This window comes from Heteronotia binoei, chromosome 15 (assembly GCF_032191835.1).
Source record: "Heteronotia binoei isolate CCM8104 ecotype False Entrance Well chromosome 15, APGP_CSIRO_Hbin_v1, whole genome shotgun sequence".
In the NCBI taxonomy this organism is placed as follows: domain Eukaryota; kingdom Metazoa; phylum Chordata; class Lepidosauria; order Squamata; family Gekkonidae; genus Heteronotia; species Heteronotia binoei.
Window position 1 is genome coordinate 6,667,957 of NC_083237.1, and position 26,909 is coordinate 6,694,865.

At 50.5% G+C, this 26,909-nt stretch overlaps 1 protein-coding gene across 1 annotated transcript in view; it reads left to right on the forward strand.

Moving 5' to 3' along the window:
* JPH4 (junctophilin 4) overlaps positions 1-17,980 on the forward strand; it is a 30,071-nt gene extending 12,091 nt beyond the window's left edge. The window contains exons 3-5 of the mRNA XM_060255356.1: positions 1,254-1,372; positions 10,386-10,999; positions 17,855-17,980. Of these exons, the coding sequence (XP_060111339.1) occupies positions 1,254-1,372; positions 10,386-10,999; positions 17,855-17,935 (814 nt within the window). The 3' untranslated portion in view covers positions 17,936-17,980. The remainder of the gene's footprint in view (positions 1-1,253; positions 1,373-10,385; positions 11,000-17,854) is intronic.
* Positions 17,981-26,909: the final 8,929 nt, after the last annotated feature.

Genomic DNA, 26,909 nt, shown 5'->3' on the forward strand with positions numbered 1-26,909 from the left:
GTTTTTTTGGAAGCAGAAGTCAAAGAGCCCATGTCACCAGGGCTGGGGAGGGGGAGACAGGGCAGTCACACAGGGCTCGGGAGCCACGTGTGACTCTTTCACACATATTGCATGGCTCTTGAGCCCCCACTGTCTAGCTTGGAGAAGGCATTTCTCTCTTTAAATCACTTCTCCCAGCCAAGCCAGCTAGCAGTTTGGAGAATGCATTTAAAGTTAAAGTTGCTTTCTTTTCACCTCTCCCTCCTCCCCCATCTGTTTGCCTGCTTCCCTCCCGCCCTTATGGCTCTCAGGCATCTGACGTATGTGTCTTGCAGCTCTCAAACATCTGACATTTATTTTATATGGCTCTTACTTTAAGCAAGTTTGGCCACCCCTGGACTACGCTAACTCCTAAACACTCCCTTTCTCTCAGAGAGCCAGTTTGGTGTAGTGGTTAAGTGCATGGACTCTTATCTGGGAGAACCGGGTTTGATTCCCCACTCCTCCTCTTGCACCTGCTGGAATGGCCTTGGGTTAGCCATAGCTCTGGCAGAGGTTGCCCTTGAAAGGGCAGCTGCTGGAAGAGCCCTCTCAGCCCCACCCACCTCACAGGGTGTCTGTTGTGGGTGGGGAGAAGATATAGGAGATTGTAAGCTGCTCTGAGTCTCTGTCCTTGAAAGGGCAGCTGCTGTGAGAGCCCTCTCAGCCCCACCCACCTCACAGGGTGTTTGTTGTGGGTGGGGAGAAGATATAGGAGATTGTAAGCTGCTCTGAGTCTCTGTCCTTGAAAGGGCAGCTGCTGTGAGAGCCCTCTCAGCCCCACCCACCTCACAGGGTGTTTGTTGTGAGTGGGGAGAAGATATAGGAGATTGTAAGCTGCTCTGAGTCTCTGTCCTTGAAAGGGCAGCTGCTGTGAGAGCCCTCTCAGCCCCACCCACCTCACAGGGTGTTTGTTGTGGGTGGGGAGAAGATATAGGAGATTGTAAGCTGCTCTGAGTCTTTGTCCTTGAAAGGGCAGCTGCTGTGAGAACCCTCTCAGCTCCACCCACTTCACAGGGTGTCTGTTGTGGGGGGAGAAGATCTAGGAGATTGTAAGCTGCTCTGAGTCTCTGTCCTTGAAAGGGCAGCTGCTGTGAGAGCCCTCTCAGCCCCCCCCACCTCACAGGGTGTCTGTTGTTGAGGGGAGAAGATCTAGGAGATTGTAAGCTGCTCTGAGTCTCTGATTCAGGGAGAAGGGTGGTGTATAAATCTGCAATTCTTCTTCTTCTTCACAGGGCTGCCGATGCTCGCCTGAAGGCAACTGCTGCGCTCGGTGCAGCTGAGAAGGCCCTGGAAGCTGCCCGTCTGGCCAAAATTCTGGCTCAAGAACTGCAGCCCATCCTAACCGAGCCAGGTGAGACGTGTTCCTCACAGGGTTGCCGATTCCAGACTGGGAATTTCCTACGGATTTGGGGGGGGGGGGTGGAACCTGAAGAGGGGCAGGGTTTGGGGAGAGGAGGGACCTCAGAGAGATGTAAAGCCATGGGCTCCACCTTCCAAAGCAGCCGTTGTCTTCAGGGGAACTGATCTCTTGTTGTCTGGACATCAGTTGTAATTCGGGGAGATTTCCAGGCCCCACCTGGAGGCTGGCATTCCAACCTTCCTGAGAAGTTTGCCCAGTGGAGAGTTTGGGGATCCAAACTATACCTGCCTTCCCCATTTCACGGGGAGCATTTTATATATGTGTGTGTGTGTGTGTACACACAGGCCTTTTTTGGGTTGCAGGATCTCCTTTGCATATTAGGCCACACCTCCCTCATGTAGCCAATCCTCCAGGAGCTTAAAGGACTCTTCGTACAGGGCCTACTGTAAGCTCCAGGAGGATTGGCTATATCAGGGGGTGTGGCCCAGGGGTGGAATTCTAGCAGGAGCTCCTTTGCATATTAGGCCACACCTCCTTGATATAGCCAATCCTCCAAGAGCTTACAGGGCTCTTCGTACAGGGCCTACTGTAAGCTCCAGGAGGATTGGCTACATCAGGGGGTGTGGCCCAGGGGTGGAATTCTAGCAGGAGTTCCTTTGCATATTAGGCCACACCTCCCTGATGTAGCCAATCCTCCAAGAGCTTACAGGGCTCTTCGTACAGGGCCTACTGTAAGAACATAAGAACATAAGAGAAGCCATGTTAGATCAGGCCAATGGCCCATCCAGTCCAACACTCTGTGTCACACAGTGGCCAAAAAACAATGTGTGTATATATATATATATACACACACACACACACACACACACACTGAGGCTAATAGCCACTGATGGACCTCTGCTCCATATTTTTATCCAAACCCCTCTTGAAGGTGGCTATACTTGTGTCCGCCACCACCTCCTGTGGCAGTGAATTCCACATGTTAATCACCCTTTGGGTGAAGAAGTACTTCCTTTTCTCCGTTTTAACCTGTCTGCTCAGCAATTTCATCGAATGCCCACGAGTTCTTGTATTCTGAGAAAGGGAGAAAAGTACTTCTTTCTCTACTTTCTCCATCCCATGCATCATCTTGTAAACCTCTATCATGTCACCCCGCAGTCGACGTTTCTCCAAGCTAAAGAGTCCCAAGCGTTTCAACCTTTCTTCATAGGGAAAGTATTCCAGCCCTTTAATCATGAATCTCCTGGAAAATTGGCTACATCCAGGGTCAGGCCTTCCACTAGGCAAACTAGGCCATTGCCTAAGAATTGGAGCCAAGAATCCCAGCTACAAATACAAGTTGATGGGTTGTGAACTGGCAGAGACTGATCAAGAGAGAGATCTAGGAGTCGTGGTAGATAACGCACTGAAAATGTCAAGACAGTGTGCGATTGCGATAAAAAAGGCCAACGCCATGCAGGGAATTATTAGGAAGGGAATTGAAAACAAATAAGCCAGTATCATAATGCCCCTGTATAAATCGATGGTGCGGTCTCATTTGGAATTCTGTGTACAATTCTGGTCACCGCACCTCAAAAAGGATATTATAGCATTGGAAAAAGTCCAGAAAAGGGCAACTAGAATGATTAAAGGTTTGGAACACTTTCCCAATGAAGAAAGGTTAAAAGGCTTGGGGATCTTTAGCTGGGAGAAACGTTGACTGCGGGGTGACATGATAGAGGTTTACAAGATTATAACTGGGATGGAGAAAGTAGAGAAAGAAGTACTTTTCTCTCTTTCTCACAATACAAGAACTCGTGGACACTTAATGAAATTGCTGAGCAGTTGGGTTAAAACGGATAAAAGGAAGTCCTTCTTCACCCAAAGGGTGATTAACATGTGGAACTCACTGCCACAGGAGGTGGCGGCGGTTAGAAGCATAGGCAGTTTAAGAGGGGGTTAGATAAAAATATGGAGCAGAGGTCCATCAGTGGCTATTAGCCACAGTGTATATATATGTGTTTGTGTGTGTGTGTGTGTGTGTGTATACACACACACACATATTGGCCCCTGTGTGACACAGAGTGTTGGACTGGATAGGCCATTGGCCTGATCCAACATGGCTCCTCTCATGTTCTTATGTGACACAGAGTGTTGGACTGGATGGGCCATTGGCCTGATCCAACATGGCTTCTCTTGTGTTCTTATGTGACACAGAGTGTTGGACTGGATGGGCCATTGGCCTGATGCAACAGGGCTTCTCTTATGTTCTTATGTGACACAGAGTGTTGGACTGGATGGCCCATTGGTTTGATTCAACATGGCTTCTCTTATGTTCTTATGTGACACAGAGTGTTGGACTGGATGGCCCATTGGCTTGATTCAACATGGCTTCTCTTATGTTCTTATGTGACACAGAGTGTTGGACTGGATGGGCCATTGGCCTGATCCAACAGGGCTTCTCTTATGTTCTTATGTGACACAGAGTGTTGGACTGGATGGGCCATTGGCCTGATCCAACATGGCTCCTCTTATGTTCTTGTGTGACACAGAGTGTTGGACTGGATGGCCATTGGCCTGATCCAACATGGCTTCTCTTATGTTCTTATGTGACACAGAGTGTTGGACTGGATGGGCCATTGGCCTGATCCAACAGGGCTTCTCTTATGTTCTTATGTGACACAGAGTGTTGGACTGGAGGAGCCATTGGCCTGATCCAACATGGCTCGTCTTATGTTCTTTTGTGACACAGAGTGTTGGACTGAATGGGCCGTTGGCCTGATCCAACATGGCTTCTCTCATGTTCTTATGTAACACAGAGTGTTGGACTGGATGGGCCACTGGCCTGATCCAACATGGCTTCTCTTATGTTCTTATGTGACACAGTGTTGGACTGGGTGGGCCATTGGCCTGATCCAACATGGCTCCTCTCATGTTCTTATGTGACACAGAGTGTTGGACTGGATGGGCCATTGGCCTGATCCAACATGGCTTCTCTTATGTTCTTATGTGACACAGTGTTGGACTGGATGGGCCACTGGCCTGATCCAACATGGCTTCTCTTATGTTCTTATGTGACACAGTGTTGGACTGGGTGGGCCATTGGCCTGATCCAACATGGCTCCTCTCATGTTCTTATGTGGCATAGAGTGTTGGACTGGATGGGCCATTGGCCTGATCCAACATGGCTCCTCTCATGTTCTTATGTGACACAGAGTGTTGGACTGGATGGGCCGTTGGCCTGATCCAACATGGCTTCTCTTATGTTCTTATGTGACACAGTGTTGGACTGGATGGGCCATTGGCCTGATCCAACATGGCACCTCTCATGTTCTTATGTGACACAGAGTGTTGGACTGGATGGACCGTTGGCCTGATCCAACATGGCTTCTCTTATGTTCTTATGTGATACAGTGTTGGACTGGATAGGCCACTGGCCTGATCCAACATGGCTTCTAAGGCACTGGCCTTCTGGGGGCACTGAATTGGGCGCCCCCTGTGACTCGGTGACATCATCAGTTTGGGGGGGGCAGAAGTTATCCTTGCCTAGGGTGCCATACAGTCTAGGGCTGGCCCTGGCTACATCAGGGGTGTGTGGCCTAATATGCAAAGGAGTTCCTGCTACAAAAGAAGCAGTGTGTGTTTTGTGTGTGTTTGTGTGTGTTACTCTGCACCTTCCAATGAACTCTGGGAGGTTTATGTTACAGAGGGTATTTCAGGGGTCGTATTGTAGAAAAATAGGTGGTGGAGCTCATGCAGGTATTGTTATGCAGCTGCACCTGCTATTCGATGGACAAGGTGGGGAGGAGGAGGAGAAAGTATCAGAAAGGCTCAGGAGCTGCGCTTCTGTGAGCTCCTGCCGAATTCAAGGCCTGTCTGAACCGATTGTCATCCTACCGCAACAAACTTGTTTTAGCAGTTAGGCAGAGTGGTAAAGCTGCAGTACTGCAGTCCTAATCTCTGCTCACGACCTGAGTTCAGTCCCAATGGAAGCTGGTTTCAGGTGGCCTGCTCAGGGTTGACTCAGCCTTCCATCCTTCCGAGGTCGGTAAAACGAGTACCCGGGTTGCCGGGGGGGGGGGAGTGTAAATGACTGGGGAAGGCAATGGCAGACCACCTCGTAAAAAAAGTCTGCCATGAAAATGTTGTGAAAGCAACGTCACCCCAGAGTTGGATACAACTGGTGCTTGCACCTTTACCTTTTTAAGATTTCTTCTCATAATGCACAATGGACTTCTGGAATTCACCTTCTCGAGATATGGTGATGGCTGCCGGCTTGGGGGCTCTAATGGGGGGCGGGGGGTTAGACAAATTCTGAAAGGATAGATCTAACTCTTTGTCTGAAAGGATAGCTCTAACTGTTTGTCTGTGCAGCTGGCTAGATAAGGTTACCAAGCCCAATTCAAGAAATACCTGGGAACTTTGGGTGTGGAGCCCAGGTGCAAGGTTGCGACAAGCAAAACTGAACTCCAAAGGGAGCTCTGGGCATCACATTTAAAGAGACCGCGCGCCTTTTAAATGCTTTCCCTCCGTTGGAAATAATGAAGGATAGGGACACCTTCTTTGGGGGCTCATAGAATTGAACCCCCTGGCCCAATCTTTTTGAAACGTGGAGGGTATTTTGGGGAGAGGCACTGGATGCTATCCTGCAAATTTGGTGCCTCTACCTCAAAAAACAGCCCCTTCCAGAGCCCCAGATACCCGTGGATCAATTCTCCATTATACCCTATGGGAATCGGTCTCCATATGGAGTGCCCAGCAGACTTTTCACTCCTCCCCCCCTCCGCTTTTTGATGACCCTGAAGGAGGGGGAGGGCCTCCAAACCGGGGGATCCCCTGCCCCCCACCTGGGGATTGGCAACCCTATGGCTAGAGCACCCATGCTCAGAGGCCATTTACCTACCAGTCAGGAGGACTTGGGCCAAGCCAAACAGGAGGAAAAACCAAGACAGTTTTCTGAGGTGCCAGATTTTGAGGAGTGCCAAAAAGGCGAGGGAACCACCTCAGCAAGCTTCGGAAATCTCTGTTATCTGATGATGCTAATCTTTATAGATGCCTTTAGGGTTGCCAACTCTGGGTTGGGAAATTCCTGGAGATTTGGGGGTGGGACGTGAGGAGTTTGGGGAGAGGAGGGACCTCTGGGGGCTCACGTTGCCATGGGATCCACCTTCCAAAGCAGCCATTTTCTCCTGGGGAACTGATTTCTGTAGTCCAAAGATCCGTTGTAATTCTGGGGGGGTCTCCAGGTGTCACCTGGAGGCTGGCAACCCAATCGTGATGGGCTTTCAAAGTGTTTGTTTATTCCAGGGCTATTTTTCAGGGGGGGGGGGGACGGGGACATGGCAGAACAGAGTTCCAGAACTTCTTTGTGGAAACAAAATCCTCAAAAAATGTTTAAAATTTCATGAGGGGCACCCATGCGTTTCCCTCTTGAGCAGGGGTGTCGAACTCATTCGTTATGAGGGCCGGATCTGACAAATGAGACTTTGTTGGGCCAGGCCAGGGGTTGGACTGGGCCACATCAGGCTGGGCCATGTGTGTACCTATTTAAGATTAGGTAGCAGAGATAAAAAAAACTTTAGAAAGGACATAGACAAACGCAAATGTATTTTTAAAAAAAAACTTAAAACATGCTTAAAACGTTAGCACTTGTTGGTCTTAAAGGGATTCCTTTGTATTTCTCCCACGGGATCCAGGGAACGGAGCAAAGGAAACTGGGGCTCTTTCCTTCCTTCCCCAGGAGACTGGGGGGGAGCCTCAGCCAATAGAAGGAAGAGAGGCTTGGCTCAGTAGCTCTGCTGTGTGGTTGAGAGCCTGGAAAAACAATCACTGCCTCCCCCCCCCTTCCTCCCCAAGGGAGGAGCCTCAGCCAATGGAGAAAATAGAGGTTTTACTCCGTAGTTCCTGTGCAGCTGAGCAAGCCTGGCAAAGCAAGCAGTTATGCAGAAGGAAGCAAGATATAGGCAGAAAGAAACAGATGACAGCCATTTGCTCGGGGGCCTGATAGGAGCCCTCTGGGGGCCTGACTCGGCCCCCGGGCTGCATGTTTGACACCCCTGCTCTTGAGAGTTCCGGCATCTCTTTTTCCAGGAATAAAGCCCTGGTTTATTCATTCATGTTTTTACATGGTTCATTCTAATGCCCGGGAAGTAAAACGTTCAACGCTTCTCCCTTTTCCCTCAATGGAATGGGTGCGCTGAAATCCCGCTTGGCCCCTAACGCACTGAAGGATGGCGGACAGCAGGGCAGTTTTCTTTCTGGCCTTGCTTGTGGTTGGCAGCTGCTGGAATGGAAACAGGATACTGGGTCTGAGATCACAGGGCTCCTCTTACGCCTTCATCCAAAGGTCCTCACACCCGCAGGTTGGTCTTTGCTGTGCCCGATATGCCCTTCCTGTAACAAACCCTCCAGTCTCCCACTCTCCAATTTCTGTTCCCCTCCAAAAGGACATCAGAAGACCTGGATTTCACCTAGGGATGCCATTCCCCAGGTGGGGCAGGGAAAAAGGTTATAAGAACCTCTGCGAAAACCAGCCTCCAATAATATACACAATTATTTACTACAAATGTATATAAAAACACACTTCTAATACTAAACAGTGAATTATTACAGAAATACGAAAGGAAGAAGACGACGACTGCAGCTTTATACCCCGCCCTTCTCTCTGAACCAGAGACTCAGAGCGGCTTACAATCTCCTGTATCTTCTCCCCCCCCCCCCACAACAGACACTCTGTGAGGTGGGTGGGGCTGAGAGAGCTCTTCCAGAAGCTGCCCTTTCAAGGACAACTCTGCAAGAGCTATGACTGACCAAAGGCCATTCTAGCAGCTGCAAGTGCAGGAGTGGGGAATCAAACCTGGTTCCCCCAGATAAGAGCCTGCGCGCTTAACCGCTGCACCCAACTGGCTCTCAACAGGAACATTCAAACCTTCACCCAAAGTCATTCAACAACAAATCAGTGTCCAAATCCTATATCAGATGGGTGCAGGTAGAAATTCCAATGATGAAGTTCTCCACGGAGACCAGTGCTCCAAATGATTTCTTCTGCACGGCAAGGCGCAAGAAGCGCCACGCGACGCGGTTGTGCTTAACCCACGTTTCACATTTGCTTCGACGAGCTTCCCAGAAATATTTCACAATTCAAACGCTGATGCTTATGGGCGACGGCGCTGCGGAGGGAGGGTGGGAGGCGGCAGCGGGGTACTGTGCAGGGAATCTGCCCGGGGCACCATGCGCCCTTCGGCCGGCACTGCTCTCCAGACATCTCTGGCTGAGGCCTTTCACATCACCTACGGCTTGGTCCGTTTAAGCGGAGATGCCAGGAATCGAACCTGCGAGTCTGCGACCGTCTACATGCCAAGCAGAGGTTCTTCTTTTGAGCCATATATCCAGCCCTCCTTATTTCTTGAACCCGGAACAGGAGACCTCACTCTTCTGCCCAAGGCTTTTTTCGTAGCAGGAACTCCTTTGCCTATTAGACCACACACACCCCCGGAAGTAGCCAATCCTCCTGGAGCTTACATGGCTCTTAGTACAAGGCCTATTGTAAGCTCCAGGAGGACTGGCTACATCAGGGGTGTGTGGCTTAATATGCAAAGGAGCTTCTGTTAGAATTCCACCCCTGGGCCACACACCCCTGATGTGGCCAATCCTCCAAGAGCTTACAGGGCTCTTAGTACAGGGCCTGCTGTAAGCTCCAGGAGGACTGGCTACATCAGGGGTGTGTGGCCTAATATTGCAAAGGAGTTCCTGCTACAAAAAAAAGCCCTTCGTTTATCTTCATCGGCTCATTGGCACTTCCCTCACTGTATTGTTTTGGAACCGAAAGACGGTGATGCTTCAGTTGATATTTAGCTGGCCCTCCAGATAAAAATACCTGCATGAGTCCTTTCCCCGATGTGCCCAGCAGAGGGCTCTCCCAATGGTCTGCCCATCTGGACCGCAGCCATCAAGAGACAATATCCAGAGGCCTAGGGTTCCATTTTTCTTCTCTCGTAACTCCCTTTGGCTTTCTTTCAACCCAGGACTCGTAGCTCCCCAGTTCTTTTCCTTTCTCTTTTGTATATTTTATTGAATGTTGAAAAATATTTTATTGAAAATATACAAGTTAATATCAGTATAAATACTCATATACAATTAATCTTAATGGAATCAGGTTATAAACAAGCGTAAATACTTACATACATTCAAATGTCAAGCATATATATTTTGCAATAAGCTTTTGTTCTTTAATCAAAAGTTGCTTTATTGTAAAACTCCATAGCTTAGTCAAGGACAGAATCCTTGGAAGTAATGACGTATACAGAACTGAATAGTTACATAGAGGAAAACTTCAAAAGGATAACATACAGATGCAATTTGAGTCACGGGTTCAAAGGTTACTAGCTTAGTATCTCTTTTATGGCTAAGGAATGCAAGCTAATAAAAACATCTCCCTTTCTCACACTTTCTCTGAGAGTTGATAAGACCTGGCTGTGTGAATCTGGGGGAGAGGCACTTTACATAGTTACTGCATGGCTAACCGAAACGTCCTAGGTCCAGATGGATTTATTATGCACCCTTTTGTTGTAAAGGAGGGGGGGAGAGGAACAGGCCACAGTGGTGTTCTGCTGTATGTCTGGTATGCTTACCTGGCACATAGAAATATGCACACTTGACAACAATAAAACATCTAGTAAGAATTTTAAGTTATATAGATGTGTCTAGATATGTAGACCGTTTTCTATCTAAGGAGAGAGATCGAAATGAAAACAAGATTAAAGTTAAGGCAACCGCTCCTGCATCGAAATACAATCAATCTAATCGAACCCATATTATCTTTAAGCTATTAAGTAAGCATTGCTAAGAATGCCTAAATAATTTTTATGCAAACTATTGCAGATTATTCCAAAAATTACTATCGAGTAATTACTATTTTAGGTGTGACTAACACGACTAACACAGTAAAAGAAAAGGAAGGTAGAAAAAGAGAGAAATAATTAAAAAAAAATTCTGCTTTAACCGCTGGCCTCCTCTCCTTCCCCAGAGCCGCGGGCCCGGTTGGATTCAGAAGGCACCGACACGGACTTCCAGGAGTACGACAGCCCCCAGGTCTACGAGAACGGCATCACCCCCTCCGACGTGACCCCTGACCCGAGCCTACCACCCAGTTACCCTCCAACCCCTCTGCGGCTCTGGCGGGGGGACCCCCGGCGGACTTGGCCCCCCTTGGAGAACGGGGGCCCTCGCCAGCACCTCCCGGAGGCCTCCGACCCCGAGGACGAGTGGGGCTGCCGCGGCAGCTTCCCGTCTCAAACACCGGGATTTGCCCCCGAGGGGCTTTGGGAGGGGGAGGAGGAGCAGGAGCAGCTGAGCAGCTACGAGGCGGAAGACGGGGGTTACGCGGGGGGCCCCCGGCACCCTCCGATGGGCAGCCCGGCCAGCGGCAGCTCTGGCAGCCTCCGAGAAGAGGAGGAGGAAGAGGAGGAGGAGGAAGCTGTGACCGCCAGGCCTTATCCTGGGGAGACCCCGGAGGAACCAGCACCGGCGGGAGTTCCTGGGGACCCAGAACCAGAGAGTGAAGAACCGCTCGGGGGTGCCGGGGCTTCCACGGTGGACAAAGGAGAGGCCCTAGGAGCTGTGTGGAGAAGGGAGAGACAGGTAAGGATACGGAAGGGGCACAAAGGAGGATCATATCGCACTAGGCTGTGTAGAATTTGGAACAGAACCCAGGGGTCCTGAGTTATCTCCCTCCCCCCGCCGCATTTTTCTTCTTAGCGCCTTAGATCCAACTCTCCTTCTAGACCAGGGGATCCCCACATTTTTGATCCCGTGGGCACCTTTGGAATTCCGACATCATGTGATGGGCTCAGGGGCAAAATGGCTGCCACAGGAGGGGGAGCCAGCCGCAGGGAGCCACAGCATCCCACAGGGACGGCCTTTGCACGGCGGCGGCAGCTGCCGCCAAAGCCATATCCTTAGACTCCTGCACAGCCAAACCAATCTCCAGTGACCAATCGGAAGCCTTGTTGGGCAATAGCCCCCACCCACTTTCTAAAAATCTTTGGCAGGGGTCAGGAGAGGTGTCGGCGGGCATCATGTTGGGAATCCATTTTCTAGACCAGGGGTGGCCAAACTGCGACTCGGGAGTCGCATGTGGGTCTTTCATACATATTGTGTGGCTCTCAAAGCCCCCACCGCACCATTGGCCGACTCGGAGAAGGCATTTCTCTCTTTAAATCACCTCTCCAAGCCAAGTTAGCTTGGCGGCTTGGAGGATACCTTTAAAGTTAAAGTTGTTTTCTTTCCACCTCTTCCTCCCCCTTCTATTTTCCTTCCTTCCTTCCTTCCTTCCTTCCTTCCTTCCTTCCTTCCTTCCTTCCTTCCTTCCTTCCTTCCTTCCTTCCTTCCTTCCTTCCTTCCTTCCTTCCTTCCTTCCTTCCTTCCTTCCTTCGGCTTATATTCCGCCCTTTCTCATAACAGACTCGGATCACAACATAAATTGAACAATAAAAACCTACTCTTCAAATTTAAATACAATACAATAACAGCCAAAACAATAGACAATTCCTTCCTTCCTTCCTCCCTCCCTCAAACATCTGATGCTTATTCTCTGCGGCTCTTACGTTAAGCGAGTTTGGCCACCCCTGTTTTAGACAGAGCCAAGTAGCATCTTGTATATTAGAACGGGAAACTCCTGGAAGGCTCCTCTGGAGTTTTGTACTCAGGGGAGAGAGATCTAGGGAGCCACTTGGGAGCGATCGTCAAGCCGACCCTTGTCCTGAGCAAAACCAGCCCTGCAGTGTCCACCCCTGTGAGTGACCAAACCGGTTGAATTTCTGCCTGTCGCGGCTGCTCTTAGAAGCGCGTGGGCTTTGTCCATTCAAGGGGGGGTGGGGTGAGCCAATTTCTGTAGGCTCACCATATACACGTTTGCAGCGACAAAGACAACACGTTTCCAACCGACAAACACAACTCAGCAAAACTGGGGTAGTAGAGCTCCCTTCAGGATCTCCGAAGCAAAAGCGACTCTGGAGGGCACCAAGCCCTGCAGGAGTTAAAAGATGCACACTATCGTTTTGAAGGCGGAGCGGTAAGGGAAGAGCGCTTACTGAGATGGGAACCGCAAACGGAAATATTCATACTCCCTTCCACATTAGCAGATCCTGTCCCATCTCCTGACCCATTTTTAAAATCTAAACTGGACTAAACAGCATCCCCTGTTTTTCGCCCACCACAGCAAGGGAAGGAATAGGACCCTGGATTCCTGATTCCCAGAATGCCTCACTTCAGCCCTTTCCAAAAGAGTCCTGTTTTTCTACCTCAGACCCGTAAGATCCCAGCTCCCTCCCACAACTGGGGATAACCCTATCTTCTAGGCCCATCTGCTCTCCTGGGGAACCAAAATCTAGGTTTCTTGTACTGACCCCTTTCTTCCTTCCCCTTCCCTATTCATTGAGAAACATGTCCCCCCCCCCCCAACCTTCCTCTAAAAGTGTTGCAGGAAAACAGATGTGGGTGGGACAGTGGGGTGGAGCCCAGCCGCCGAGCCCTGAATCGGATTGGCCGGCATTTTTTCTCATCTCCTAGCAACCAGCATCCCTCTGCCGGAGCAGCATCCTTTTGGCCCCGCCTCCCCCACTGCAGCATGGTGGCCCCGCCCCTCCGGAGAGCCGCAGTGGGGGATGCTGGGAGATGCTGGAAGACAGGACCGCAGGTCATAAATAATCCAGAGGGTCTGGGGAGGAACAGGCAGACAGGCAGCCGAGCGCCACGTCTCTCTCCTGGGTCTGATCCTTTTTCTCTGGGCTTTCCAGGGAGGGGGAGGGTGTGGTGGTGCGGAGGATGACGACGTGGTGCCCCACAGGCAATGGTGGAGCTCTTCCCATGTGCTTGGGTTGATTTCCAGCCCCCCCCCCCCCCAGTGGGGCTTGGGGTAAGCCCTGCTCATGAATGCCAGCTTATAAGTAATTCTCCCACCGTTTGTAGGGAAGGAAGAGCCCGGCGGCCCCTCCTTCCCTGCGCTGCCCTGCCTCAGAAAGGAGACCAGCAGTCCCCATCAGCCTTCCTCGTCTCCAGTAGGGCTGTGTGGGTGAGGAGCCGATGAGGAGTGCAGCTTTTTGGAAGAAGGGCATAGAAATGTTGCCTTAGACGAGGTTCTGTCTGGTTCAGTTCCGGGGCCCTCCCGTGTGAAGGCAGCCCACTTCTAGGGTTGCCAAGTGCAATTCAAGAAATATCTGGGGACTTTGGGGGTGGAGCCAGGAGACTTTGCGGGGTGGAGCCAAGAGCAAGGGTGTGACAAGCATCGTTGAACTCCAAAGGGAGTTCTGGCCATCACACTGAAAGGGACTATCCTCCTTTAGAAATAGTGTAGGATAGGGGCACCTTCTTTTGGGGCTCATAGAATTGGACCCCCTGGTCCAATCCTTTGAAAATCGGGGGGTTATTTGGGGGAGAGGCGCTGGATGCTATGCTGAAAATTTGGTGCCTCTAGCTCAAAAAACAGCCCCCCTAGAGCCCCAGATACCCGCAGATCAATTCTCCATTATTTCCTATGGGAATAAGTCTCCATAGGGAATAATGGAGTTCCCAGCAGACATTTCCCTCCCCTCCCCCGCTTTCTGAAGCGGGGGGAGGGCTTCCAAACCAGGGGATCCTCTGCCCCCACCTGGGGATTGGCAACCCTAGCCATTTTCCTTTGGGGGGGCAGATATACTGCCTCTGGATATGGAGGTTCTTGGCCTGTTCTCAATGGATCTGGGTAGTTCTTAGGCTGGGGGTGGCCAAATTGTTTTAATCTAATGTTAAATTGAACTGTTTTTTATTGTTATTCTGTGATGTATTGTGAGCTGCCCTGAGCCTACTTCGGTGGGGAGGGTGGGATATAAATCAAACATCACATAACATAAATATAAGAGCCACATAGAATAAATGTCAGATGCTTGAGAGGAAGGAAGGACGGAAGGAAGATAAGGGGGGGGAGAGGAAGAGGTGGAAAGAAAGCCACTTTAAATGCATTATCCAAACCACTGGCTGGCTTGGCTTGGAGAAGAAGCGGAAGAAAACATTGGATTTATATTCTGCCCTCCACCCTGAATCAGAGTCTCAGAGCAGCTCACCATCTCCTTTATCTTCCTCCCCCTCAACAAACACCCTGTGAGGTGGGAGGGGCTGAGAGAGCTTTCTCAGATGCTGCCCTTTCAAGGACAAGCTCTCTGATAACTATGGCTGACCCCAGGCCATTCCAGCAGGTGCCAGTGGAGGAGTGGGGCCTGACTAGGTCTCATAACAAATGAGTTTGACACCCCAGATCTAGCCTGTTTGAAAACCTCCAAAGAAAGATGGATCAGTGGTTCAAGAGCAGATTGTTGCCTTGGAGGGTAGGCTCCATGGCGTTATACCAGGGGTGGCCAACGGTAGCTCTCCAGATGTTTTTTTTTGCCTACGACTCCCATCAGCCCCAGCCATTGGCCATGCTGGCTGAGGCTGATGGGAGTTGTAGGCAAAAAAAAATCTGGAGAGCTACTGCTGGTCACCCCTGCCTTAGATGTAAATACGATAAGACTCCCATCAGCACAATTCATGATTTAAAGGGCAATATAGTTGGTTTTTAAATAAGAGAAGGGGAGAGTGTAAGGATATGTCGAAAGGAACTCATGTGCATGCAATCCTGATTAAAGGAACTTGGTGAAGCCGCTGCAGATAAAGACATGATTTCTCCTGTATCACGGGCAGCCAACGGTAGCTCTCCAGATGTTTTTTGCCTACAACTCCCATCAGCCCCAGCCATTGGCCATGCTGGCTGGGGCTGATGGGAGTTGTAGGCAAAAAACATCTGGAGAGCTACCGTTGGCCACCCCTGTGTTATGCAGCACCAAGGTCCTTCTCCCCAAACTAGGCTTGCCAATCCCCAGGTCCCAGCGGGGGCTCTCCCACTTTCCCAGGCTCCTTCCCGCCCCCATTCAGCTGGCCGGTGGGAGGGGGGGAAGCCCCGCCCCCACAGCCATCATGTGCCTTTCCCCCTCTGGAGGCTTCAGTCTCCACCTGAGAAAGCCTTCCTCTTGGGATGGTGTGTCTGCGCCTTTAAGGCTGAAGGGGAGCGGGGGGGCGGGGAGGCAGAACAACATGGTTGTGAAAGGAGCCCAGGCCCTCCTTTTGTTGCACAATCTTTGTAGAGGTCGTCTGCATAGTGCGAAGGTAAATTTGAACCTTTGGTTGCCCTGTGTTACTGTGAAAAACGTGAAAGTTCAGTAACTCGTGAGTAGAGGTGCCAATCCCCTCTACTGGGGAGGTAGGGGAGCCCCTCCCCTCTACCAAGAGGGTGCCAATCCCCTCTACCAAGGTGGGGGTAGGGGAGCCCCTCTTTGGAGGCCCTCCGGAATTCAGGGTCATCAGAAATGAGGGGTGGGGGTGGAGAGGGAGGGAAATGTCTGCTGGACCATAGGGTATAATGGAGAATTAATCCCAGGGTATCTGGGGCTCTGGAGGGGCGGTTTTTTGAGGTAGAGGTATCAAATTTTCAGCGTAGCATCTGATGAGTCTCCTCAAAAATGCTTTCCAAGTTTAAAAAAGATTGGACAAGGGGGTCTAATTTTATGAGCCCCAAAAGGAGGTGCCCCTATCCTTCATTATTTCTAATATAGGGAAAGCATTAAAAAGGTATGTGGCCCCCTTAAATGTGATGGCCAGAACTCTCTTGGAGTTCAATTATGCTTGTCACACCCTTGTTCCTGGCTCCGCCCCAATGTCTCCTGGCTCCACCCCCAAAGTCCCCAGATATTTCTTGAATTGGACTTGGCAACCCTACCCCAAACTCCAGCCTTCCCATGTTACACCCGCCAAATCTCCAGAAAGTTCCTGTTCCGGACCCTAGAAGACTAATCACACAAACCAGGGATGTCAAACAAGCAGCCCAGGGGCCAAATCAGGCCCCCGGAGGGCTCCTATCAAGCTAGGGTTGCCAAGTCTAATTCAGAAAATATCTGGGGACTTTGGGGGTGGAGCCAGGAGACTTTGGGGAGGAGCCAGACTTTTCCATATTCATAATAAATGCATAAAAATACAGTAGTGCAGTTCACCTGAATAGTCATCCCCCAATAGCTGCAATTCTAGTAAATGAAAGTGTAAACACCCCAAAAGCAGCCAAAATGCACAGAGTTTGCAAGCTCACATTTTTTGTGATCTCCCTGGGGCTTTACTCACAGGAACTGCTGTTCTTCAGGCTAACACGGGGCAAATAAAAAGAGAGAGAGGTGGAGTTTTCCTCCATCCCATAAACAGGCTCCTATACAAAGACTCTGAAAACAATGCAAAACAAGCACAGAGACAGACACACACTATTACTGCCTCCCTTAGAAAGACTTCTGAAAAGTACACACTCGCTGACTCTCACTGGGTCTGATTCCTTCACAACGACATCTGAAAATTACAGGAGCTACGCTGCTTGCTCTCTCTCTCTCTCTCTCTCTCACACACACACACACTCTTACTTGCTCTGAAACTAAAGCAAAACAAATGGAGTGACTGTGTTCCCAGAGGCTGCTGCTGACCCTTCCCCATGAAGTACTTCCTACTTCCTGCTCAACTTTAAAGGCGCGCATTTTAAACTTTAAAGGCACACGCACATTTTAAAACTGGACTTGCTTCTAAACCTGCAGGAGATCTAGAGGTACTGGTGGCTGTGGGGGCGGGGCTTCCCACCACTGGCCAGCTGGCTGGGGGCGGAGGGAAGCCTGTAAAACCAAGGAATCCCCCACTGGGACCTGGGGATTGGGAAGCCTATATCAGACCCCCGAACAGCTGGTTGTCATCTGCTTTCTTCTCCCTCTCTCTTGCTTCCTTCTGTGTCACAGCTTGCTTTGCCAGGCTTGCTCAATGGCACAGGAGCTACAGAGCAAAGCCTCTATTTTCTCCATTGGCTGAGGCTCCTCCCTTGGGGAGGAAGGGGGGAGGGATAGCTTGCTTTAGAGGAATCTTTGGCTCTTTCCTTCCTTCCCCAGGGAACCAGGAGGGGGAGGAGCCTCAGCCAATAGAAGGAAGAGAGGCTTGCCTCGGTAGCTCTGCTGTGCAAATGAGAGAGCCTGGATTGCTTGGGAGAAATACAAAGAAAACACCTTTTAGCCCAACAAGTGCTAACGTTTTAAGCATGCTTTATTTTAAGATATTTTAAAAAATCTGTTTGCCTGTGTCCTTTATAAAGTTTGTATCTCTGTTACCTGGCATTAGATTTTATGACACACACGGCCCAACCCTGTAAGGTCTCTTTTATGTCTGATCTGGCCCTCGTAACAATCGAGTTTGACGCCCCTCATTCAAATAGCGGCTTCCAAATCTATCCAGAACTTATCCCCACTGAAATAACCTCAAAAAAAGGGATGCAAAAATCGTCGTTAGAATCTCCGGAAGTGGAAATCCTAAAATTCGGCTGAATTTTGTGAAATTGTGAAAATTGTGATTTTGACAGGCCGGAAGGAGGGTTCGTTGCTCTTCCTGACCCATCCTCCTTTTCTTTTGCAGGGAGCTAACCCGTTGGTCGTCGCTGCCATCCTGTTGATTGACGTGAGTCTGGCGTACCTGTTCTCTCTTCTCCTCACTTGAGACGGGGGGAGGGCAAGGGGGGTCACTTTAGACCCCGTTTCGCTCCTCGCTGCCCCCCCAGCCCCACGACAGTGGTGGGTCACAGACTCTGCTCTTCTCCATCCTCTGCCTTCCTCCACACACACACCCTTCTCTTTTTTCACGTCTTTAAACTCTCCCCACCACCACCACCCCCAGGCTCTTACCTTTAACCTTTCTAGATTGTTTACATACGAAGGGCTCTCTTTCTACCAGAGATTTCTCTGTTTTTCTTGCTATTTCTCCGATACAAGGATGACCTCCCGTCCCTGCCTCACATTTTTCCGGTCTTTTCATCCATCTTTGTGAACTAGACTGTTTGATCTTTACAACCCTGGGGGGAGTTTTTTTGGTGGTGGGGGGGGAGAGACATAGAAATGGAGTACTGTTATCAGGACGAGCTTTATTTCACCTTTCAGGGTTTTTAAATTCTGTCAGGGCCGCTGACGGGGGGGGATTCCTGATCCGTCAGCCTGCCATGGCGTTGCCCCCCCCCAACCCATTGTCCTTAAGGGGAAGGGGTGAGTTCAACCCACCCCCATTCTCTTTTACTCTGAGGTTTCTTTACTTCCTAAGGGAGAGAACACTTAGAGTTACCAGCCTCCAAGTAGGACCCGGAGAACTCTAGGAGTTACAACTGATCCCCAGACGACAAGAGATCAGTTCCCCGGGTCATCATGGCTGCTTTGGAACGGTGTCCTCTGTGGCGCTGGACTTTGCAAGGGTCCTACCCCTCCCCAAACCCCATCCTCCTAAGCTCTGCCCCCTCCCCCAATTTCCAGGAGTTTATAAACCAGGAGATGGCAACCTCTTCCGGGACCATTCCAGTACATGTGAGCATACCAACCCCACCCCCCAGCTGTTCCCCCAAATTTCTGAAGTAGGGAGGATTTACTTTTAGAAAGAGGGGGTATCATGAATCCCTATGTTTCCTTTCCCCTTTTCTAACAGTAGGCAGCCCTGGGGCTGAAAGGGAAGTGAAGTCTGCCCCGAAAGGGGCGCCCTGTTAAGTCTGCAGAATGGGGGGAATATTTGAGGGAGGGAGAGGATTCTGGGGTGCTCTCCTTTTCCACATTCCCCCTCCCATCTCTCTCTCTCTCTCTCTCCCACTCCCTTTCCCGAGAGGGAACCCGGAACTTTCTTTTCAAACGAAACAAGAAACGGGGAGGGGGGGGGAGTTGACTTTTAGTTACGCTTTTATAAACCTTTTTCTCGCAGCATTGAAATAATAAAACAAACCTCTATAAATTAACGAGAGGGTGAAAGGGAGATTCCCGCCGCTTGGGGTTCGCGGAGAGGACTGTGCCGTTCCCGCAAACGGGAGTCCAGACACGGAAAAACGGGCGTTGCTGGGCCAAACTGGGGGCTCTTCCTCATCTGGAAGGAGAGCGATATATCTGCAAAACGTAGAATGTCCTATATATATATATAGGACATATATATATATGAGTTGGTAGAGTACCTTTGGGGGGCAGGGGTGGGGAAGAGGGTCCCTGCGGTGTGGGTTGAAATGCCTGAATGGTGTCACAGGACAAAAAAAAAGAAGGCCCGTTTTGGAGAAAGCAAGACCTGACCGCAGAAAAAGGAGCTATCGAGCCTTCTAGTCTGAGGGTAAAAGAGTTGACCCCCTATGGGGGAAAAAAAAACAAAAAGCAAGAAGTTGTGCCTTTGGAAAGGAGAAGTGCAATAGGAGAGACCCTGCACGGGGTGGGCGAGAGAGGTAAGTCCCACCTTTCGACAGGGCGCTCAGAGTGCAATACAGAAGTCCTGCCTTCCCGAGGCAAGGAAAGGCGTCATAAGGGCAAAAGAAGTTACAAGAGGGCTGCGAGGGGGAGGAAGGGGATCTCCACGGCCTCCGAGATGCCCCCTCTTTTTGTGGTGACTGGGAACCAGAGAGGAGAATCGATAGATTGACAGGATGATGGCGGAGGCCCTCGAGCATAACGGACGGGGGCGTCTTCCGCCGGGAATCTCCCGCTCAGCCCCTCCCTGGATTCTGCATGAGGAAGCGACTGATCCTTTGCTGTGTGCTGTGTATACTGGGAATGTCTGTATAGCCGACGAAAACAGAAAAGAAAAAAAAGATTTAACCTTTCCCTACAGTTTTCTACCGCCTGCCCCCCTCTCCTCCGATGCTTTGCTCCGGCCTTGATCCGAAAGAACACCCTTCCCGTCCCCTAACCCTACTTCCCGGTTTGCCTTTTTGACTGGATATTTCTTATTTCGTGTCTTTGGGATTGGAAAAAACAAACAAACATTAAATAAGTCTTGCAGAAAAAAAGCATAATTTAATAAAAATATATTAATAAAAACCATTTCTGAAGGTGGACGTTTTCTTTTGGGAGGAACTGGGAATGTCAGACCTGGAGCTGCAAAGTAAACGGACCATAGTTTGTAGCAGCTTAATCCATTTTATTTGAGAACTAGTTGTCTGCAGCAAGGGCGAATTGGAATTGATACATTTCAAAGCGTTACATGCCATTTTAACTTCTAACATCAAAAGTAAACAATAAAGTCATTCTCACACGTTTGGGAGGCAATGGATGGTTCTCATGCTCCCTTATCTCTTTCCCAAGGAAAGGCCCCTGCTGGTTACCTTGAGGCGTATAGCTATCGTCAAAGCCCGTCTGCATTTGTTAGGGCTATGTGAGGAATTTCCCATGGGAGTTGTTTATTGTTGCAACAGTGTTTGAAATGCAAGCTTCTAAGCAAAAGGGTTAGTAGAGCCATTCAAGATGGAGTTAGTTAGGGCAAGGGAACATGAACAGTTCAGAGCATTTTAAACTAGTAAGTTACAAGGTCTGACAGAAATGTTCTCTTTCCTCGTAAGTAAGCAAGTTAAATTCACAGGACCAAAGGATGCGAAGTCCTAAAGCGTGTTTCTAAGAGCATAGTTCAGGGGCGGTCGAACTTGCTTAACATAAGATTAGGGTTGCCAAGACTCCCGCAGCCTCTGGCAAGGGACTGTTTTCGCAAGCGCGACGTCGCAAGCATGATGATGTCAAGTGATGTCATCGCGCGCCAGCCGCTCTAGGAACATCCGGGGAAATTCTGGTTTTCCCGGACGCTCTAGCAATATGGGAGGGGAAACTCTATGGTACCATAGTGTTTTTCCTTCCCAAATTGCTAGACCGTCCGGCGCGTGATGTCACCAGCGCGATGTCACTTCCATGGGATGTCATCACGCCGGCGATGTCAGGGGAAGATCCCCCCACCAGCCCAATGTGGGCTGGTGGGTTAGGAACCTCCAGGGCGGGAGAACTTGGTAGCCCTACATAAGAGGCACATTAAAAAAACATCAGATGTTTGAGAGCCAAAAGACAAGAACGTCAGATGTTTGAGAGATGCAAGACAGGAAGGAAGGAAGGCTAATATATGGGGAAATGAGAGGTAGAAAGAAAGCAACTTTCACTTGAAATGCCTTCTCCAAGCTGGCCGACAGGGTGGTGGGGGCTTTGGGAGCCGCACAATATCTATGAAAGAGCCACATGTGGCTTTCAAGCCGCAGTTTGGCCACCCACCCCTGGTATAGTGCCTGGTATCTTTGCAGCTGAAATAGCTGCTTTAACACATCATAGCCAAAGCTGCAACCCCCTTTTTGATCCACCTCTCTGATTCATCCACTGACGTTTTCTTCACCGATTAAAACGTGGCCCCTTATGACTGGCATCGTGTCGGACCACGGTGCCAATTGAGAACATTCATCGGCACCAAAACACATACTTTTCCTGGAACATAGCATCTTTGCGAAGTGAGTTGCAACCCAGAATCGAAGGGTCAAACGGCTCATCCTGTGGAGGATCCGCCATCCAATGGGCTACCTGTTTTGTAATGTCAGGCAGTCCTCTCGGAGGCAAACTCCAGTGGTTCTGTGGTAGAAGGGGTGAACCGTTCCAACCTATGCCATTTCACCCCATCCACAAACTTCTACCAGTTTCCTAGGAGGCACTCTTTGTATTTCTCCCATGGGACCCAGGGAACTGGGCAAAGGAAGCTCTGGCTCTCCGGTGGACCAGGAGGGGGAGGGGCCTCAGCCAATAGAGGGAAAAGAGGCTTGGCTCAGTAGCTTTGCTGTGGGATTGAGAGCCTGGCAAAGCAAGCTCTGCCTCCCCCCCCTCCTCCCCAAGGGAGGAACCTCAGCCAATGGAGAAAACTGAGGTTTTGCTCTGCAACTTCTATGTGATTGAGCAAGCCTTGCAAAACAAGCTGTCATGCAGAAGCAAGAGGGAGAAGGAAGCAGATGACAGCCAGTTGCTTGGGGACCTGATAGGAGCCCTCCCTTTAGACACCACTCTTGTCTTCAATCGGGAACCCCAAGCGGCTGACGTCGTTCTCTCCTCCATTTGATCCTCACAACAACCCTTAGAGCAGAAATTGAATTCTAGCAGGAGCTCCTTTGCATATTAGGCCACACACCCCCTCATGTAGCCAGTCCTCCAAGAGCTTACAAGGCTCTTTTTTTTGTAAGCTCTTGGAGGATTGGCTACATCAGGGGTGTGTGGCCTAATATGCAAAGGAGCTCCTGCTAGAATTCCAAGCTCTTGGAGGATTGGCTACATCAGGGGTGTGTGGCCTAATATGCAAAGGAGCCCCTGCTAGAATTCCAAGCTCTTGGAGGATTGGCTACATCAGGGGTGTGTGGCCTAATATGCAAAGGAGCCCCTGCTAGAATTCCAAGTTCTTGGAGGATTGGCTACATCAGGGGTGCGTGGCCTAATATGCAAAGGAGCCCCTGCTAGAATTCCAAGCTCTTGGAGGATTGGCTACATCAGGGGGGCATGGCCTAATATGCAAAGGAGCCCCTGCTAGAATTCCAAGCTCTTGGAGGATTGGCTACATCAGGGGGGCATGGCCTAATATGCAAAGGAGCCCCTGCTAGAATTCCAAGCTCTTGGAGGATTGGCTACATCAGGGGTGTGTGGCCTAATATGCAAAGGAGCTCCTGCTAGAATTCCAAGCTCTTGGAGGATTGACTACATCAGGGGTGTGTGGCCTAATATGCAAAGGAGCTCCTGCTAGAATTCCAAGCTCTTGAAGGATTGACTACATCAGGGGTGTGTGGCCTAATATGCAAAGGAGCTCTGCTAGAATTCCAAGCTCTTGGAGGATTGGCTACATCAGGGGTGTGTGGCCTAATATGCAAAGGAGCCCCTGCTAGAATTCCAAGCTCTTGGAGGATTGGCTACATCAGGGGGTGTGTGGCCTAATATGCAAAGAAGCTCCTGCTAGAATTCCATCTCTGCTCTAATTCCACCCCTGCCTAAGAGGTAGGTTCGGCCAAGAGCGTGTGGCTGGCCCAAGACCATCCAGCCAAACATCCGTGGCAGGGTGGGGATTCAAACGCAGGCCCCCCAGGTGATAGTCTGACACTCTACTCACTATGCATTTTGCAGGGGGTGGGGAGGAACACTTGGGTCCATTAACACTACACTAAGCAATGCAATTCGCAGCTGGATTTTTACTGCACAAGGCTCCGATTACACCCACTAAATCAGGGGCTGCCAAACTTGCTTAGCATAAAAGCCACCTAGAATAAACGTCAGATGTTTGAGAGCCGCAAGACATGATTTTCAGATAGATCCAAGCTGGCAGCCGTGTCCGTCTGAAGCAATAGAACAAAACAGGAGTCAAGTTGCACCTTTTAAGACCAACAAAAGTTTTATTCAGAATGTAAGCTTTCGTATGCATGCGTCCTTCTTCGGACGAGGGGAGAGGGTACAGTTTTCAAATGTTTTTAGAGACACAAGACATGAGCGCGGATGTTTGAGAGCAGGAAGGCAGGCGGGCAAAGAGATGAGGGAGGAAGATATGGAAAGAAAGCAACTTGAAATGCATTCTCCAAGCAGCTGTCTGGGTTGCCTTGGAAAAGTGACTCAAACAGAGAAACGGCCTCCCCAAGCTGGCCGAAGGGGTGCTGGGGCCATTGAGAGCCACACAATATGTACGAAAGAGCCACATGGGGCTCCCGAGCCGTAGTTTGACCACCCCTGCACTAAATAACGCACTTTCAATCCACTTTCCAACCGGATTTTGTCAGTTGTTGAGTGGCTTGAAAGCGCATTTATTTAGCGTGCCCGATTGCAAGGTAAGAATAGCAAAAACCCACTTGCAAAACACACTATAGAGCACAGGGTTAACAACGCCCCCTGTTAGAACGCCCCAGAAAGGGCAGAATTCTCAAAGTCGCTGAGATCCTGGACGGGCAGGGGGTTGGGGTAGGGTTGACAAGTCCAAGCCAAGAAACAGCTGGAGACTTTGGGGGTGGAGCCAGGAGCAAGGGTGCGACAAGCAGAATTGAACTCCGAAGGGAGTTCTGGCCACCACATTTAAAGGGACCGCACAGCCTTTGGAAATAAGGAAGGATAGGGGCACCTTCTTCTGGAGCTCATAGGAATTGGACCTCCTGGTCCGATCCTTTTGAAACTTGGAGGGTCTTTTGAGGAGAGTTGTTGTATTCTACGCTGCAAATTTAGCGCCTCTACCTGATAAAACAGCCCCCTCAGAGACCCATGGGTCAATTCTCTATTCTTCCCTATGGGAATCAGTTTCCCTAGGGAATAACAGGATTCCCGGCATTAAATTTCCCTCTCCTCCTCCTGCTTTCTGATTACCCTAAAGGGGGGGGGGGCTCCAAACCGGGGGATCCCCCGCCCCCAACTGGGGATTGGCAACCCTAGTGGGGAGGGGGAGCTGCACGCGCTCTTCCCACCCCGCGCTCTTCCACTTGATCTTTTGCAGCAACGCAACTGCGGGGGGAAAGCACCGCGGCGGAAAACTCTTTTCCTTCCCTGCGCCACTCCTCGCCCCCGCCCGGGCAGTTTGCAAAGGACGCTTCCTTCTAGCCCTGCCTTTTGGGCTACCGAGCATAGGAGAGACGCTCTAGTCGCCTTCCCGGGGAAAAGAGAAACTTTTTTTTTCCTAGGAGGAGCCTTCAGGGAAGAAGAGGCGGGCTTTGGAGAGTCCTAGAGAGGCTCCCTAGGTGGCTCCGCTCTAGGCATCTCTTTGCGGCTTTGTGTGTGTGTCCGGCTGGTCATTGCCTGTCCTTCTCCCAGAGCTGCGCTCTCGCTGTCCCCGCTGGAGGACTGAATCCAGCCGTGCCTTGCTGGCTGCTAGCAGTTCCAAAGGGGTGGCGTGGCGGCGTCCAATAGCTGGAGGGCTGCCGGGTCCAATTCAAGAAATAGCTGGGGACTTTGGGGGTGGAGCCAGGAGCAAGGTTGCAACAAGCATAATTGAATGCCAAAGGGAGTTCTCGCAATCACATTTTTTTGTAAGGGACCAGGCTCCTTTTAAATGCCTTCCCTCTATTGGAAATAATGGAGAGGGGCACCTTCTTTGGGGGCTCATAAAACTGGACCCCCTGGCCCGATCCTTTTGAAACCTGGAGGGTATTTTGAGGAGACGCATTGGATGCTATGCTGAAAATTTGGTGCCTCTACCTCAAAGAACAGTCCCCTCCCAGAGCCCCGGATACTCGCAGATCAATTTTCCATTATACCCTATGGGAATCAGTCTCCATAGGGAATAATGGAGTGCCCAGCAGACATTTCCTTCCACCCACCCCCCACTGCTTTCTGATGACCCTGAAGCGGGGGAAGGGCCTCCAAGCCGGGGGATCCCCTGCCCCCACCTGGGGATTGGCAGCCCTAAGAAGCCCCCACTCAGGATCAAACTTTGGCCATCTAGTGATCTAGATTTCATAGTAGGGGAAATCCCAGCGCTGCCAAGCCCCGTCTTGGTTGCTAACATCCCCTGGAGATCTGGAATTGCAGTTGATTTCCAGAAATAGGGATCTATTTGCCTGGAGTTCGATCTCTGGTGGAAGCTGGATTTTCAGGTAGCTGGCTCAAGGTTGACTCAGCCTTCCATTCTTCCAAGGTGGGTAAAATGAGGATCCAGCTTGCTGGGGGGGGAAGTGTAGATGACTGGGGAAGGCAATGGCAAGGAAAGGAAAGGTCCCCTGCGCAAGCACCAGCCATTTCCGACTCTGGGGTGACGTTGCTTTCACAATGTTTTCACGGCAGACCTTTGACGGGGTGGTTTGCCATTGCCTTCCTCAGTCATCTACGCTTTCCCCCCAGCAAGCTGGGGACTTATTTGACCAACCTCGGAAGGATGGAAGGCTGAGTCGACCTGGAGCCAGCTACCTGAACCAGCTTCCGCTGGGATCAAACTTAGGTCGTGAGCAGAGGGCTCCGACTGCAGTACCGCAGCTTTACCACTCTGCGCCACGGGAACAAATCATACCCAGGGTGGCAAAGAAAGGACATGGGCAGGGGTGAACACTCTGAATTTCAGCCAGGTTTGCAGCTACAAGAGGCACATCGGCTGCTGTTAGGGAAAGGAAAAGGACAAACCGTCAAGTTGGCCGATCAAAACTCAGCCTGAGCAATGGACGGTGGGTGACCGAAAGCCTTCTGTCCGCAAAAGAAGACTGAGGGTGACATTTCTGGACTAAACCAAGATTCCTCCAGTCCTGCATCCTGTTCTGAGAAGTTCACACACAAGGCATCAAGGTGATTCCACCCCACCCGCACCCCCATTTGTACACAGTACCTGACAGGGCTTTTTTTGTAGCAAGAACTCCCTTGCTTATTAGGCCACACACCCCTGATGTAACCAATCCTCCAAGAGCTTACAGGGCTCTTCTTGCAGGGCCTGCTCTAAGCTCCAGGAGGATTGGCTACATCAGGGGTGTGTGGCCTAATCTGCAAAGAAGTTCCTGCTACAAAAAAAGCCCTTCATTTATCTGCATCAGCTCATTGGCACGTCCCTCACTGTATTGTTTTGGAACCGAAAGACGGTGATGCTTCAGTTGATATTTAGCAGGCCCTCCAGATAAAAGTACCTGCACGAGTCCTTTCCCAGATGTGCCCAGCAGAGGGCTCTCCCGAGCCCAGAAACTTTCCATGGCTCAGGTGAGTTCACCTGGCTGGTAAACCGTCCGGTTTTCCGGAAA